Source organism: Aspergillus mulundensis (assembly GCF_003369625.1).
Source record: "Aspergillus mulundensis strain DSM 5745 chromosome Unknown scaffold_5, whole genome shotgun sequence".
NCBI lineage: Eukaryota > Fungi > Ascomycota > Eurotiomycetes > Eurotiales > Aspergillaceae > Aspergillus > Aspergillus mulundensis.
This window is the reverse complement of record NW_020797893.1, coordinates 1,152,847-1,170,454: the sequence shown is the minus strand read 5'-3', so window position 1 is coordinate 1,170,454 and position 17,608 is coordinate 1,152,847. Positions and strand designations below refer to the sequence as shown.

At 35.9% G+C, this 17,608-nt stretch overlaps 4 protein-coding genes across 4 annotated transcripts; 2 read left to right on the top strand and 2 right to left on the bottom strand.

The window, feature by feature from the left end:
* Nucleotides 1-7,075: 7,075 nt before the first annotated feature.
* On the bottom strand, nt 7,076-8,220 carry DSM5745_05727 (uncharacterized protein; the record flags this gene model as incomplete). Its single annotated transcript, XM_026747743.1, has 3 exons — nt 7,076-7,585; nt 7,627-7,938; nt 8,032-8,220. 3 exons carry the CDS (start codon nt 8,218-8,220, stop codon nt 7,076-7,078), a joined length of 1,011 nt encoding a protein of 336 aa, XP_026603575.1.
* A 388-nt stretch (nt 8,221-8,608) lies between these two features.
* Nucleotides 8,609-9,524, bottom strand: DSM5745_05726 (RTA1 domain-containing protein; the record flags this gene model as incomplete). The annotated part of the gene is made up of 2 exons (XM_026747742.1): nt 8,609-9,324; nt 9,353-9,524. The coding sequence occupies 2 exons, from the start codon at nt 9,522-9,524 to the stop codon at nt 8,609-8,611; spliced, it is 888 nt and encodes a 295-aa protein (XP_026603574.1).
* Nucleotides 9,525-9,864: 340 nt separating this feature from the next.
* Nucleotides 9,865-11,069, top strand: DSM5745_05725 (Zn(II)2Cys6 transcription factor domain-containing protein; the record flags this gene model as incomplete). The annotated part of the gene is made up of 2 exons (XM_026747741.1): nt 9,865-9,930; nt 9,978-11,069. The coding sequence occupies 2 exons, from the start codon at nt 9,865-9,867 to the stop codon at nt 11,067-11,069; spliced, it is 1,158 nt and encodes a 385-aa protein (XP_026603573.1).
* Nucleotides 11,070-11,637: 568 nt separating this feature from the next.
* frdA (putative FAD dependent oxidoreductase) lies at nt 11,638-13,098 on the top strand (the record flags this gene model as incomplete). Its single annotated transcript, XM_026747740.1, has 1 exon — nt 11,638-13,098. The coding sequence occupies one exon, from the start codon at nt 11,638-11,640 to the stop codon at nt 13,096-13,098; it is 1,461 nt and encodes a 486-aa protein (XP_026603572.1).
* Nucleotides 13,099-17,608: the final 4,510 nt, after the last annotated feature.

The following is a 17,608-nucleotide window of genomic DNA, read 5'->3' as shown; positions in this document are numbered from 1 at the left end:
ATATTTTACTTATTTATTACTTTAATCTAGTACTTTTTTTAAAAAGATTTTATTATCTTTTTATAATTATTTAAAATTAATATTTTATAGGTCTTAAAAGAATAAACACTATTTAAAATTAGTAGTGTAAGTAAGGCTAATAAATTAAGTAATTTTAACTTTATTTTTTTAGTATTTTAATATTTTTATTTTTATTTTAATTACTTTGCTTGCTTATTTACAAAGTATATTAATTTAAATTATTTTTTATTAATTTTTTTACTAAGTAAAATTAGCCCCAAATTTTTTATTATAAATTAAAAGCATTTTTTTTCTTTTTTTTTACTTTTATAATATTATATCTTAGCCTTAAAGTATTAAGCCACGGCTATATATATTTTTTTATTAATTTTTAAAAGTGGTAAGTTTTCTAGAGCTTCTTGCTTTAAAACTACTTTATTTTTTTTAATTAATTATAATATTTTTTATACCTATATTTCCTATTTTTTACACAGCAAGAATACTAGCATGTTATTAAAAATAAATAAAGTTAGTAATTTACTTGCTTGCATTTTTTTTATCTTTTTTTTATATTTTTTTTTATATTTTTTTTTATTTTTTTAACTATTAGTTCTTTAAATAGTTATATAAAATCTATACTAAAAGTATTTTCTTTTTCTAGTACTTGTTTAACTTTCTTTTATATAACTATAATTAATACTAACTTAGTTATTAAAGGCGCTTTTTTTTTAATATTTACTAAATAAATACCTAAGCACATGGCCTTAATTAATATATTAGTTAAGCCTTATAGCTTAGTAATTCTCCTTTTTTTATTAATATAAATTTTATAGATTTTGGGGCTGGAAGCGCTAGATTTAAAAATAAGATTTAGACCCTTTTAATTATAATAATTTTTTTGCTTTTATTAACTACTTATAAATTATTATTATTAAAATTTTATATTTTAAATTACTTATTAAAACTAATTAAACTGCCAGGGCCTTTATTATTAGGATTAATTAATAAATATAGTAAAGTAAGTAAAGGCGCTTTACTATTATTTTTTTTTAAATATAATATTTTTTAATTTAATAATCTTTTTAAACTTTAAAAAGTATATTTTATAAATATAAAATCCCTTATATTTTACAAGTTTTTTTTTTACTTTAGGTATTATTTTTAAAGCTTTTATTTTTATTTCCATAGGGATATAAACATAGGCATTATATTTAAAAATTTATAAATACTTTAATAAATTATTATTTAGTACTAGTATTTTTAGGCCTTTTATAAATTTTTTTACTAATAGCTTTGTTTTACCTTTTTAAATAAAATAATTTTAAATATATAATATAAATTTAACCACTAATAGCTATAATTTTTTTTATAACTTTATATTTATTATTATACTATAAGTAATTTATATAATATATTTACTAAATTACTTAATTTTTTTATTTTTCTTAGGTATATAACTTAAAGTTTTTTTAAATTTAATACTAATTTAATTTTAGTAGCACTAGGCCTTATAATTATTAAAATCCCTAGTATTATTACTTTTTATTTTTATAATATATACTTTGCTTATATTAAGCTATTATAAATATATATAAATAAGTATATTTAATATCTTATTTTTTTAGCGTAAAAACTAGTAAAAATAATTAAATATTAATAAAGTATAGTTATATCCCTGTATACCTTAAGGCTTTACTATTTAAATATTAACATGTATTATTTATAAAGGCTTTATAGCTTGCTATTAAAAAGTTTTAAAAACCTCTTTTTTTAACTTTGCTAGCTTATAAATTTTGCAATTTATAATTATTTTATTATCTTAATATTTATTTTTTTTATTATTATTATTTAACTACGCATGATTTTTATTAAATTATAATATTAATATATAGCCTAATTACCTATACTAAACTTTTATTAAAACTAAAGCTATATTAAAGCTTGTTTTCTTATTAATATTTAGTTTACTTAGCCAAGGCATGTCTTTATTAATATAAACCTTAAAAATAATCTTATTATTTTTTATTTCATAAATTCTTAATAATTTACTATTATATTAAAGGCCTAAGTTTATTTTAATTTTTTTTACTAGTAAAATATTACATAATAATTTAAAAAATTATAGGTAATTAAATTATAATATTAATATCTTACTATTATTTAACTAAACACGTAGGTTAACTTTACCTTTCCCTTTAAAAATTACTTTTTTATTATTTAATATAATAAATATGTGTTAAAAAAGTTAAATAATATAAAGATTTTTTATAAGGTTTTTATTATTATATACAGGAATTTTAAAGCTAGTATTTACAAGTTATTAACTATAAAATTTTAATATTATTAATATAATAAAAAGCATAGCGCTATATATACTAAAGTTTATACTATATTTACTTTAAGTTTATTAAGAAATTATGGTGGTGCTGGGCTTGCTGTTATTATTATTTTTAATATTATTTAAATTTATTAACTTAATAAACTTAAAGCACTAAATCTTGCCTAATAACTACTAGCTTAATAATTATTTTTTTAGTACTAAATAATAATATTTTAAAAAATTATAAGGTTTTTTACCGTAATAATTATATATATTTTTTATTAATTTTTTTAAAGCTAATTTTTTTTACCTATTACTTATTAAACCCCCCTTTTTTTAAAGCGCCTTAACAAGGTACATTTTATTTATTATTTTTAAATTTAAAACTATTATTTTTGTCCCTATTTCTATTTTTATTACTATTATTATTATTATTTTTTAGTACTATTACTTAAATAAAGGTTTTAACCTTTACTTTATTTAAAACTTTATAATAAACCTTTTAAAATTATACTATAATTATTTTTTTAATAATACTTGCAGGTATTAAAATATATTTTATTTTATAATATAAAGGCATTTTTGCCCGCAGTTTTTTTAAAAATAAAAAAAAATTAGTAATATAAAGTAATAATTATATTAAATTTATTACTAAATTTATACTTTTTATAAAGTATTTTAATAAACTTTTAAACTATATTATAGCTAGCCTAGTTAATAATAATAGCTTTTTTTTAAATTATATAAGCTATTATATATTTATTTTTATTAAAAACCTAGTTAATTTTAGCGTAAAACTTATTTATATATAATATTTTTTTTAAATTTATATATATTATTTATATAATATTATTTATTAAACTTTTTATAAGCTATATCTAAACTTTTTTTAATATAGTTACCTATTTTTAGTATAATATTAATATTAATATTAAATATAAAATATTTTTTTTAATAAATACCTTAAAATTATATAAGTTTAGTTTTAGGCCTATTAACTAGGTTTATATATTATAATTTTTTTTACTTTTTAGTTTTTTATTTACCGCGTTAAATATAAAGGCTTTTTTTAATAAATTTATTACTTAATTTATTATAATAATAAAAGTAAATATTATTTTTATAATAAGTATAAAAGTTATATTAGGTATTATAAAGCCTTTTAATATATTAAAAGTAAAGTTTTTTATAAATATTAATTAAGATTAATTAATTAAAATTTTAGGGCTTTTAGCGTTACTATTTTAATTAATTATATATAAATTTTTAAATATAAAGTAAATAAAAATATATAGTATTTATAAATAAAATTTTAAAAAAATTAAGGGCTTATAACCTATTAAAAAAGTTAAAAAAGTTATTTATAAAAATAAAATAAAAATATTATAAAATAAATAATAATATTATAAATTAATAAGTAAATTTAGCTAAAAAATAATTTATATATAAAATTTTTAATAAAAAAAGTAATATATAATAATACTAGCCTCTTTAAAATAAGCACGGGGAATAAAGCTAATTTAGGCTAGAGGCTTCTAGCGGCTTCTCCGGCCTGCCAGTCCTCCGCTCCGACAGGTTGCTGTTTTGCCGTCTCTGCTCCCAGCGCATTTATTTGCGACTCCTCTAAACAGAGCTTGAAGCCCCTGAAAAGCCGATGGAACTTCCATACATACCACCGAGTAGACTGCTATACCAGTAATCAGGTTATCAACCTCAATCCCCAGCAGTGCCCAAGCAAGGTCTGCATATTATACCGGCCATCAAAGAGCTCCTATCTAGAAGGCTGAAATACACCGCTGGAGGACTCGAGGCACCTTTGGCCATTAAAGAATATTGGACGGGGTTGTTCACTGATATGACCAGGGCAGCGTTGCCTCTGGCATAATACCAATAATCGCACTTTCCTGGGATGCTTAATCACAAAGTTACTGTTTTCTGACGATATTGCCGAACGATTATCGTTTATACTGCCATGCTAAATGCTGCCAGGAGGTCCGTAAGACCTACCTATGGTGGAAGCTTGGACAAGATGCATGTGCCCGACTTTGAAGGAAGATGCAGGGCTGGTCCGGTGCTGGCGTTGGCAAGACGCAGGGTGGAGGTGGAAGCGATCGGTGGGCGGGTGGGAGGCTGGATTCGGAGATGACCTGGACTGTAAGGGCGGAGCAGGATGTTATCATGATGGGTAGAGGTCAAGTTCACCTACTAATTACCCCTCGGTCCCCACAGTTGGGTTCCTTGGAACGGCGCGACACGGGAATCGTGTCCAATCGCATAACTACGGAGTATATGTAGGTAAGATCCAAGATCTCTCGCAAACGACACACCATGACATATGTAGATTTGATCATGCTTCACGGAGTAGAGTGTGTGGCTGGCTGAGAACTTTCTAGATGTATCGTGCCCCTCCTGTTCCCCTAATGACCCACACTGGCCACGTGTCCGACAATGATATGATGATATTCCAAACCTGGTGATGCTAAATGAAATCACTGTCTGCAAAGTCCTAGCAGGCGGATATTATTCGTCACTGCGCTGATCCTAGGCGATCGGGATCAACAAAGTGACGAGTATTTGTGGGTAGATCGATTAAGCGACGCGGTTGCTGGCTATATAAAGCTGGCCCCAATGCCTGCAAGTGTTTTTTTTGTTCATCCCTCTTCTACCATATCTTCCATTTTAATTCAAAGACACCCCAACAACACAATACATTTCAATCCCCGACTCAGATTCTCGAAAATGTCCTTCGCCGAATCCTGCTACGATATTCGCCTTGAAGACGGCCACGTGCTGGTCGCTTCAGCCCAGGGCCGAGATGGTGGCTGGCGAGAAAGCAGGATAGACCTTAATCAGTTTATTGGAAACGAAGATGGTACGTATGGCTTATTTCTTTTCCCCTCTTATTTCTGTTTCTTTTGCTATACCACCCCATTCACAGGTGGACAATAACTTGAGTGGCTTTCGGCTGATACATACCCTATCCTTCCGTATAGGTTGGTTCATCTGGCATGGCAAGAACTTCAAACACTCAGCAAGTGATGTTCGGCTCGAAGGAACACGTCTTACGGCCGAACTCCCAATGAGAGACGGCGGGTACAGGGAGAGACAGGGGATCCAGCTGAATGATTTCATTGGAAATGAGAATGGGCAACTTGTGTTTGTAGGCTAATGGAGCACTGGAGTCTTGAATTTGCCCCACCAGATGAATGTATATATCGTGCTCATGCTCATGCTCATGCTCACCTCAACAGAAACAAAGAGTGGTCTCTTTATTTCTTAGAACCCGAAGGCTACGTATACATTTGTTCATGGTAGTGCTCACCAATTGAACAAGAAAGGACTTCCAAAATACACGCAACCAGCCGAGAAGCCGGACAGCAGTCCCTGCAGAAGGTGCCAGGTGGCAGGCAGCCGAAGCCCCCGGCCGGTGCCTCGGGACGCCCATGTGAGCCGGCCCGCTCCCGCTCCACCTGCAGTCTTCTGCGACCTTGGGACCAATGGGAAGAGGGCACTGTATATGCTGAGAGCACAAACATGGGTAGACAACAGAATCCCTTTTTCTCTTTCATGCGAGTTCATTCTCTTCATTTGAGCAGTATATCAAAAATTAATACCTGTATCTCAGTGACCATCAAAGAGTATCCAGTCAATTTGATGCAGGACATGTGGCATCATAAATCGTAGCCAAAGGGAAGGACGCACCACTTGGGATTCTTGCCAAAATATAACCCAGAAACAGCGTAGAAACACAGATTCGGCACTTGGACGATGAAAAACTAAGGCTCTTCTCTGAATCGCGTGGACAAGCCAGGGCGATAGCATTTCGATCCAGGTGATTCAACCAGAACATAGTCAGAGCGTTGCCATTATCCACGAGTCGAGCTTTCATACGAGGTGGATTTTGTCTTGATCAGTTTTTCTTGAACACCAGAGTTGCTCCCCCTTGCGTCTAGGGCAAACTGTGCATCCGAAACGCTCGACCCTTTGGGGTGGTGGGTGGTGATATGGTTGTCATAGACAAACCATTCAATCGGGTGTGTCTTCTTAACAATCAACATTGCTGATAATATAACGAGACGGTGCCAAAAATATCAAAATAAGGATGGAAAACGAACGCCCCTCCACTTTTGCTGCCCACGCACCAGGCGTCAACATTGATTCAAATGCGTAAAATGAAGATCTCGGAGAGTGAGAGAAGTCTGTTGAGACTGCTATCAAGGAGTCAAAGGCAAATATCGTCACGGGCTTATCATTTATGTCAGCCTAAGTTTTACATGTCTAATGAGTCACCAGAACAAGGGGCATTGGTGTGATGCAAAATTGTGCTCCAAATAATTGATTCAAGAACAAGCCCTAGTGACCTCACTTCATTCCCGTATCCTGACAGTTGGCCTGGCGTTGGTAGGTTGCTCCATTGCTAATCCATTCTCTTCCAAATTCCGCTGGCCAAGAGTTCACAGTTGCAGCAAGCCCTCGAACATTCCAAGGTTGTGGTTTCCACTAGACGGTAGAAACCGCAAAAGTGGCATGTATCAATCCCATTCGCGATCAAACATAAACCCAGTCAACAGGAATGAAAGGCAATGCGAGCCCGGTAATGCAGGTAAGATAATCACCAAGACACACACATGATATAAAAATAGGTGTGCTTCCCTTGATCGGCCAAAGAGGTCGGGCTTTGAGGCACATTCAGCAAGGTACAACATTTATTCTATTTTAGTAAACAAAGATGGTCAGGTCACCTATATCCCCATTCTACAAGGAAACTCCCCTGCTCAAAGCCAGCCCCTGATGCTCAGACACAGGCGACAGCAGATCCTCCCCAACAACCGCCCGGCGCAAATTCTCCATCGCCCACGTCTCCATCTTGCCCAATGCCTCCGCGGTATGCGTCCCAACATGCGGGACCAACATCGCCCTTTCTTGTTTAAGCAACCTCTCATGAATCTCCGGTTCCCTCTCATACACATCCAGTCCCACTGCCCCAACATGCCCACTCTCCAACGCCTCCGCCAACGCCGTCTCATCAATAATCGCTCCCCGCGCCGTATTCACAATCACCACGCCGGCCTTCATGCGCGCCAGCTCCGCAGGCCCGGTAAGGTGCGTTGTCCGTGCAGTCAGCGGCACATTCATGGTGATAATGTCGCTTTGGCGCAATAGGTTCTCAAACGAGACCTCTTCCGCGCCGCCGGCTTGCGCGGCCGGTAATGGAGACCGATTGTGGTAGATTGTTTCAGGCCGAACGCATCGTACCGCTTCTTCCTGGCATGTCCGATTCGCCCCATGCCTAGGATCCCGAGCACCTTGTTCTGCGGATCATTGCCGACATGGACGCCGGTTTTGAATGTGCCGGCGCGTAGCGAGGCCATGGCGGGATTTAGCTGGCAGAGCGCACCAAGGAGGAATACGGCGAGGTCGGCTGTTGCGTCGGTGACTGGATCTGGCGGATTGGTGACGATGATGCCTCGGTTGCGCAGGCGGTTGTAGCAATGGTGTCGTAGCCTTTTGCTGCTTGTCAGAGCCATTTGCCAGTGTGTGTTGGAGGGCTCAAGCTTGCTTGCCGGCGCCATTGTGGCAGATATACTTGCAGCTGAACGGGAGGTGATTGATGAAGTCTGAGTCGAACTTGCCGGCAATCTACAGCGGAGCGTGGTGTTAGCTCCAGTTTCCATTGAGAATAGAGGAGCCATGGCATGGAAGAAGCTTACAGCGCCGCTGGACGACGTTCGGTAAATGGCAAAGATATTCCTGTACTTGTCCTGGAGGTCCTGGAAGAACTCTATCCTGCTTTGAGGTATCACGACTTCCGTATGGGCAACTTGTTGGAGTTGCTTGTAGAAGGGCCGGGCAAACTTGACGGGGTTGAAAAAGAGCACGAACGGCTTGGTGGGGTGCATGGTATGGTTGGCTTGACGAGGACGTACTCGACGCAAATCCAGTAATATACCTAGTTCATCCTTTCTTTTCACACTGCGTGGTGTGTGTTTAATACTATTATCGGCTGAACTCGCCGTTGAATGTTTGTGCCGGGGAAAGTATCCGGCTGAATGGTTCAAACCCTTGGGAACGTTCAAGCGGTCAATGCCGTCTTTCGATGATAACCACGATATTGTCCTCAGGGTTCCAAGACCCCAGAATCTCAAGATTCTTCCAAGCCTTTCTGCCAATCAAGGAACGCAGTCTATTGCTCCGGATGTTTCCCGCATAGACCACGGCCCTTGATGCCCTTTCCTAGGTAGCCGAAGGTGCCTTGGCAGCTTGCATAGGGCACCACAGCAAGGCGCACTACGCCATACTCCGATAACCCCCCATACTCAACGACTGGCCCCGCGCCTCGCGGTGTATCGTCCCAGGATGCCAACGCCCCCAGATACCCATAACCGCAACCATGGGCACGGCATCAAACACAAAAAGCGGCCACTCATTCACCAAAAGATACCCCTTCTGGCCGAGCCCATACTCGAAAACCCGAAAGACCGAGCGCAGCATAATCAGCCCACTAATCGCGTACAGCGGATACAGATGATGCGTGTACGGCGCCTCACTCGTCGGCGCGCGCCTCATCCTCCTCTCAAAGACCACAGCCGTGGCGATGAAGAACCCGAACACAACGATCTGAATCATCAAGCCCGTGATCACGATTGCCTTGGCGACGGTCTCCAGTCCGTCCGAGGCCTGGAGCCCCGAGCCCTGACCCTGGACGAGGAATGAGAGGATGTCGCCCGTGACAAAGGCCTTTGTGACCCAGGTGATGCGGATAAGGGAGTACTTTTCTGCGGCCACGCTGCGGATGAGGCGTGCGAGGACCATGTAGACGCTTGCGGCGAAGAGCACGGGGCCTAGGAGGATGAAGACGGTTTGGAGGACGTAGAGGATAAGGTTGGCGGTTGCGTTTGTGCAGGCAGCGCGGACTGCGAAGCCGGTTACTTCGACTGGGAGGATTGGAAATGGCTTAGTTATGGTGGACAGGACGAAGGGGGAGACGGCAGGAAGACGGAAGTCTGGGAGACTCGGAGACGAGAGACATACAGACACCACCGATGATAAAAGGGATGCAGAAGCGCGCGCGCGTGGTCGAGGCCTTCCACACGTGGAAGAGGGTGAGGGCTAGGAAGAGGAGGAGGAAGATGAGGGAGAGGGCGATGGAAGGGACATAGTCCCATAGATAGTAGTCGTCCTGGAAGGGCTCGAGTTTTGGCATGATGTGGATGAATGGCTTTTTCTGTGATGTGTGCATGGGGTGTGCCATCTTCCTCTTTATATGATGCAGTTTTGATCTGCACCCATGAATCAGGGCTGGAGTGGGTCATCCTTGGCCCGTGCACCCGTGGACTTTTCTGGCTCCCATTCGCTAGGTAATCATTTGGAAAAAGTCCCTGCGCGAGAACCTATTTTTATACGCCGCAGATTTCGCCAGTTGCACGCATCAGTGGAGGAAAGGAAAAGGAACGTTAAACCGAACCCTGTTTCTTGAAATAGGCGCCAGCATTCCGTCCGCTGAATATTCACCTCCCTGTTGCTACCCCACAGTCAGCAGTACAATGCCACAACGAGCCCATAAGAAGTCTCGGAACGGGTGTCTCGAGTGTAAGCGGCGCCATGTCAGGGTATGTGCTCGGCTCCAACTCCCCCGCAGAATAACTAACCATTGCAGTGTGACGAGAGGCAGCCCATCTGCTCGAATTGCGCCACCGCCGAGCGAGTCTGCGGATACGGAACCCGCTCCCTGACAGCAGCCCCGCGGTCCATCTTACCAGGATCTAGAGCCCAGTTGGCCTTAACAAGACCAGAGAGCCCTGCAGGCGATCACTCCCCGGCGCCCCCAGCCATTCCCAATCAGCCCGTGAACATGCTCCACATCGAACTCTTCCACAACCTCTACACGCACATCCGCACCACCTTTGACCCAAACAGATCCATCCCCTGGCTAGCAGATGACATGGACCCGTCAATGATGACACCGTATCTAGTCAACGAGCTCCTCGCGTTCAGCGCACTGCACCTCAGCATAAAATGCCCAAACCAACAGGCGTACTTCCGCTACCACGCCGCCGAGCTGCAAACCAACGCTTTATCCATCTTCAAAGAATCCGCGCCCCAAGTCACGCGCGAAAGCTGCATCCCCCTCTTCATATTCGCCGCCACACTGGGCATCCACATGCTCTGCGACACCCTTATCTACCGCCAAGGCGACCTGCCCGACTTCCTCGCCCGCTTCGTCCACTTCTTCCGCGTCTACCACGGCGTCCGCACCATCGTCAACAAAGCCTGGCACATGATTCAGGACACGCCACTCGGCCCATCCTTCGCGATGGGGAAGGACCTGTACGCATTCACCGGCTGCCTCGGGCACACCTGCCAGTCGTTACTTGACAGGATCGACCGCGCGAATCTCGGCGAGCATGTCACCGGGATCTATAGACAGGCGGTTGAGGGGCTGCAGTCATGCGCGACAGTCATTGAGAAATGGGACGAGCGGCATGTGGGTATCAACGCCGTGACGACGTGGCCGATCTTGATGGACATTGAGTTTGGGGAGTTCCTCGAGCAGAGACGGCCCGAGGCGTTGGTTATCCTTGCGCATTATGCGTGCCTGCTGCATCGGTTTAGGAATTTCTGGCTGTTTGGGGACTCGGGAGCGTTTGTTATACGTGAGGTTACGGGGTATTTGGGGCCGGAGTGGGAGGATTGGATGGTGTGGCCGAATCAGGTTCTGGGGTCTTCAGCTTATGTCCATTCACTGTAGATATTATGGTATTACTGTGGGTGAATAAGGCAGGATAAATGAACCTGATCCGGAAATATTCAACCAAGGGCATGAACTACACAAGTAACCTGGATTATGTTAGTTGGATCAGGTGCCTTCCGGCATCAGTTAGGGTTCAGCAGCCCCGAAGCCCTTAAAGCTTGAGCATCGCCACACACAGATGGAAAGGGTAGTATTGCCATATTCAAGGGTAGGGGCCGTGAACACAATTGCGAGGCAGAGGACGGGCGGACAATAGCCATATGCCATAAGATCGGGGCAGCGTACCAGTTATATTCTAACAATGTTGAACATCGGGGATGTGAGTACGCTGTAAGACTAGATATATCGAGTCAAGAAACATGTGACACCAGAATACGAGCTCGGGAATGTGCTTTGTGCAACGTCATTGATTCCCGACTTGTCTTTGGGTGCGTGCATCCCTTCCACGTGGGCTGATCCCGCATCAGACCACCCCGCGACCCCTACATAACCACACTCATCCCCACATCGAACCATCGTAAACAAACAATCCATGTTCCCGGTCTCGCGTCTTCTCAAAAGCAAAATGTCCACCTGCGCAATCCCCCAACCACTCACCCACCAACCCCACGTCATCGTAGTGGGCACAGGCCTAGCAGGCCTCTCGGCCGCAACACAGCTAACAAAACACAACGTCCCCGTGATCCTGCTTGACCGCGCCGAGAAGCCCGGCGGAAATAGCATGAAAGCGTCGTCTGGCATAAACGGCGCCGGGACGAAGTTCCAGAGTGTCCCTGATACCGTCGAAGAGTTCTACAATGACACCGTTAGATCGGCTGGGAAGCCGTATGCCACGGCCGAGAACATCGACAGAGAACGCAGAGACAAATTAATTGAGCTTGTTACGAAGTCATCCAAAGACGCTGTAGCCTGGCTATCGGACGACACGGGCATCGACCTAAGCAAAGTCGCACAGCTGGGCGGACACAGCAAACCGCGGACGCACCGCGGTGCAAAGGGCAAGCCGCCCGGCGCAGCGATCGTCGGGACGCTGCTGGACAGCCTGAAAGCAAATCCGTTCGCCGAGATGAAGATGAAGGCCCGCGTCACTAAAGTCCTCAAGGAGTCCGAGGAGGTCGTGGGCGTGGAGTACGTCGACGCCGAGGAGAGTACCCACAGCATCCGGGGTCCAGTTATCTTCGCGAGCGGCGGGTTTGCAGGAGACGTGCACGGCATGGTAAACAAGTATCGGCCTGACCTTGCTGGCATCCCATCGACCAACGAGGCGAGGGAAGGCTCGCAGCCGCTACTGAGTGAGATCGGCGCGCGGCTGGTCGACATGGAGCACATCCAGGTTCATCCGACGGGGTTCTTGGATCAGAAGGGCCCGTCTGCGACGGTTAAGTTCCTTGCGGCTGAGGCGCTGCGCGGGGAAGGCGGGATTCTTCTACTTGATAACGGCACGCGGTTCGTTAATGAGCTTGAGACACGGGAGTTTATTACGGATGCCGTGTGGAAATCTGCGACTAAGCTGGAGGGTGATGGTGATATAAGGCAGTGGGACGTTATGCTGCTACTGGACGAAGGGGCCGCTGCGGCGCTGGATACCCATATGCAGTTCTACCTGTGGAAGGGTTTACTTCAGAAGACCACGCTCGGCGAGATCGGAGAAACGGCTCTCGAGACAGTGCAGGAGTACGCGGATATTGTTGCGGGCAAGAAGGCTGACCCCTACGGCCGTGTTGCGTTCGGGAACTGGATGCTCAGTGAGCCGCAGGCGGATTCTGTGGTGTATGTTGGGAAGGTTACGCCTGTTCTGCACTTTACTATGGGTGGAGTTCTGTTTAACGAGGAGGCTCAGGTGCTTGATGAACAGGGGCAGCCGATTAGGGGTTTGTGGGCTGCGGGTGAGGTCACAGGTGGCTTGCACGGTCAGAATAGGCTGGGCGGGTCGTCGTTGCTGGAGTGTGCGGTGTTTGGGAGGATTGCTGGGGATCAAGCGGCCGCTTTCTGGAAGGATCATTATCTCACTGCCGGTGAGCAATAAGAGATGGAATGTATTCTATCTCTGGGATAAAAGCAGCTGTAAAGTCATTGCACTTCCATGTCTACGAAATGATCGGAGAGCATCCTGGGGCGTTAATTGTTCTTAACCACATCAGGCTCTGTGTCCAGTAGGAACTCACTTGGAATACTACCATTCAGGTAGCACCTAACAAGGGCTATTGATAGCATCACTGTATTACAGCGTGTAGCGGATAACCAGTAGTACTGACACGAGCCAATCTAGGTGAACACGCGATGGTACCTTGTAAGTATGGATGTCCTAAGCCTCAAACATCCCTAGGTAGAGTTTAGCAAAAGATATACAACTCCCAATATCTGCCAAGGTACCTAGGGATTTTGAGGCCCTTTGTATACTGTATTAATTAGTAAAGCTATTAATTAAATATTATAAAAGAGAATAAAAAAAAATAAGTTATTTATTAAAAGCTAGAGCTACCTAGGGGTTTATATAAATAATTTAAGCCTTTAAAAACTTATTAATAACCTAATTTTTTTACTAAAATAATAAAGTATTAAGTGCCTTACTTTTTTATACTAACACGGTATATAAAGATATTAATAAATAAAAACTTTATTAAAATAAAAAATTTTTACCTTTAGCTAACACACTTCCTTAATACTTATTAAATACTAAAAATAAGGCTAAAAATATTTACTAAATTAAGTATTTTAATAAATTTATAGTATTATTATTTAGTAAGTGGCTTGGTAAGGCTATTTATAATTATTTAATTTATAAAAGTTTATTTAATTTTAAGGTTTTTATGCTAAACTTTTTATTAAAGTTATAAGTTATAAATATTAACATGCTAAAATTTTAATTAATATTAAATATTAAAGTTAGTAAAAGTATTAATAATTTATTTATTATTATATTCAACTAAAAAATAGTATTAAAAATTAAATTATATTAAATTAAAAACCTAGTACTACTAGTAAGTTATTTTAAAGGCCTTAAATAAAATAAGTAATTTTATTTTAATTATTAAAATTATAACTAAGCGCTGCTTTATAACTTTTTATTTAATTAAATTATTATATAACTTATAAATATAACCTGCGCTGGAAAAGTAATTAAATTAATTAATAAGAATTATATTAAAATAGGCCTTATAAAAATTATATACCTTTAAAATAAGCTTATTTTTAAAGCTATTTAAACTAGAGTATTTAAGGGCTATAAAGCATGTATTATAAAAATAAAAAATAAGTTAATTTATTATATATTAATAATAATTTACTAGATTAACTAGGTGTTTTAATAATTAACTAATAATATAAAAAATATTTAAATAAGTAAGCGTGCTTGTATATTTAATTAAGTTAATTTTAAACCTTATTTTTTTAATTTATTAAGGTGTAGCAGTACCAGAGTTTAAATAAAGCTTATTAAAAAAAAGGTATTTTTAAAGGTTAAACTATTATATTTAGGTAAAATTAGTTTATAATTACTTTAATATAGGAGTTTTAATATAACTAAACCTTATATTTTTTTTTATTTTAAATAATTTAAATTTTTAAAAATTATTTTATTTTACTAAAATACTAGAGCTTGTATTTTATTACTAATTTTTTTTTAAAAATAGTTATAGTAGCTTAGCCTTTTTTAATAAAAAGGTTTATAATAATAATATTATTTATATAAATAAAAAAAATTATAAACTTACTAATATAAAGGCACTTTTTTTTTAAAAATTATAATAAAGCTAAATTTTTATAGTATTATAGCTAAATTAAGCTACTAAAAATAAAAAAACTTTTAAAGTTTATAAATAACCTTAAGGGCTTTTAGTAACTTACCCTGCTATTTATAATTATTTAAAAAGTAAAAATATATTACCTTTTTAAAGGTAGTATTAAAAAACATGTTAATAGTATTTTTTTAATTAAAATTAAGATTAAAAGTAACTATAAGCGCTACAAGAGCTTTAAAAACCCTTGCTAAGGTAATTATTACTTAATTTTTTTTAAAAAATTTTTTAAATTTCCGTGCATATAAATTTAGGCTTTAGCCTTAATAAAATAACTATTAGTATTAAATTTATAAGTAAAAACTTATAGTAAAAAAATTAGCTTGTTTATTTTTATTTTTTATTTATTTATTATTTTTTATACTTTTATTTTATAAAGGGCTCCTAGTTTAAGATTTATAGTCTTTAAAAAAAGGTTATAAAATAAATAATTTTTAAAATTATTTTAGCGCTTGGAAAAAAAAATAAATTATTTTAATAAAGGTATTTTTTACAGGGTTTTAATAAAAAGTGGAAAAGGTAAATTAAATATAATTAAGGTTATTTAAATTATTTAAGAAAGTATTATTTAAATTTAAATTATATATATAATTATTAGTATTATATTATTTATACCTACGCCTAAATATTTTAAAAAAAAAACTAAAGTTACTAGAGTTTTATTCCTTAAGCGCGCTAAGCTTAAAGGCTAAAAAAAAAAAGCTAGGCATACTTATTTATTTTTTTTAAGTAATTACTTACTAGCTAAATTAATAAAAAAATATTAAGATACTTAAAAGCGTAAAATTTATTACTAGGGATTTTTTAAATAGGCCCTTAAAGCTATTTATAAAGCTAAGTTTTATATAAGCCTTTTATAATAATAAGATTTAGGAGTTAGCTCTAGAATTAGTAAGTATAAAAACTTATTTAGTTAATTAAAGGCCTTTTTTTTACTAGTAATATTTTTAATTTTATTAATAATATTTTAAGCCTTATTTCTTGCTCTATACTTACTACTATTATTAATATTTTTTTTAAGATCTCCACCACCCGTGGCCTATTTATATTTAAAATACTTTTATTTTTTTTTATTTAAAAAATTTCCTAAAGTTAAGGTTTAGATTAATCTTTTTAAATTTATAATTTTAAAAAAAAATATTAAAAATTTAGGCTAAAGGCTCTAGTAACTTAATTTTAATATTAATAATAAAAAAGGGATTTTTTAAATTATATAATTTAAACTTATTAAAAATAATATTTTTACAGGCATGTACAAGCTACTTTTTAAAAAACTAGATTTATTAAATATTAAAGGTAATATAGCCTAGTAAGTATTTTAGTAAAGCCTTTAGTTTTATTTTATAAAAACTTTTTACCCAGGATTATCTTGCCTAGGTAAAATAGCCTAGTATTTTAATACTTAAAATATAAGGTTTTTTACTAGTAAAAGCTTTTTATAATGTTTTTTAATTTAGTAGCTTAATAAAAATTTAATTATTAATATAAGCTGCGGCCTTTATAACCCAGGGCTATATATTAAAAAAGATTTTTTTATAAAAAGTTATTATTTTTACTTTTTTAATTAATATACCACTAGAGCGCTTAGCTATACTATTTTAAAAAAAGTATAAAAAGTAAACTAGTTTTAGAGTATACCTTAAAATATAGTAAAGTTAAAAATATTATTATTAAATATAAGCTTATAATTACTAAAAAAACCTTAAAAGTAATATTAAACTAGGTTTAAATAAGCTTAGTATATTACTTAATAATATTTTTATACCTACTTTTTTTTAGTAAATATAGGCCTAGTAAAACTTGGTGTTTTTATTATAAAAGTAAATTATTTACTTTTTTTTATTTATTACTTTTTTTATAAAAATTAGGTTAAAGTAAACTTAATTAAATAATATAGTAGCAGGATTTCTAGGCCTTTTAAATATTTATTAAGAGGCTTATTTATATTTATAAGTATTATATTATTAAGGCAGTTAAAAACTAGTAATTTAAACTTTTTTAATTATAATTAATAAGTATTAAAGTATTTTATTATTAATATAGTTTAGGCACTAGTAAAAAGCTTTAAAATCTTTTTTAATATAAATTTTTTAAGTTAAGGTTTTAACTTTTTATTAAATTAATATATTGGCCTTTTTTTAAAGCTTTAAGTTTTTTTTAAACTTAACTATTTAAAGGCTAAATAAATAATCTTTAAAATAAAATACTAGTTTACTATTTTTAGTAATTAAAGTATTAAAATTTTAAAAATATTTAGCCTTTTTAAAAGGCCTAGCTATTAAAATATTAATATAAAAGCTAGGTATAAAGGCCACTTTACTAAAAGTAAAAGGTATTATTTTATTATTTAAAGTTTTAAAATAAAAAAGTACTAATTTTATACCTTAAATAATAATAGTTATATTTCCTGCTTAAATATTACCTTTTTTTAATTAATTAAAAAAGGTAAAATAGCTAAAATTATTATAAATATAAATAAAGGCACTAATATTAAAAATAAAGGTATTTTAAAGTATTAAATTACTTTAAATATTTATAACAAGTATATAGTTATAATATTTTTTTTTATTATAACCTAAGTAGCTAAAAAAGCTTTTTAAGCTTTTTTTTTAATTTTTTTTTATTTTTAAAAATTTATTTATTCTTAGCCCTTATTTTTTAAATTTTCTTATTATATTTATTATTTTTATTAAAAGCTTTACTAATTTTTTATTTATATTTTTTTTAGGTTTATACCAT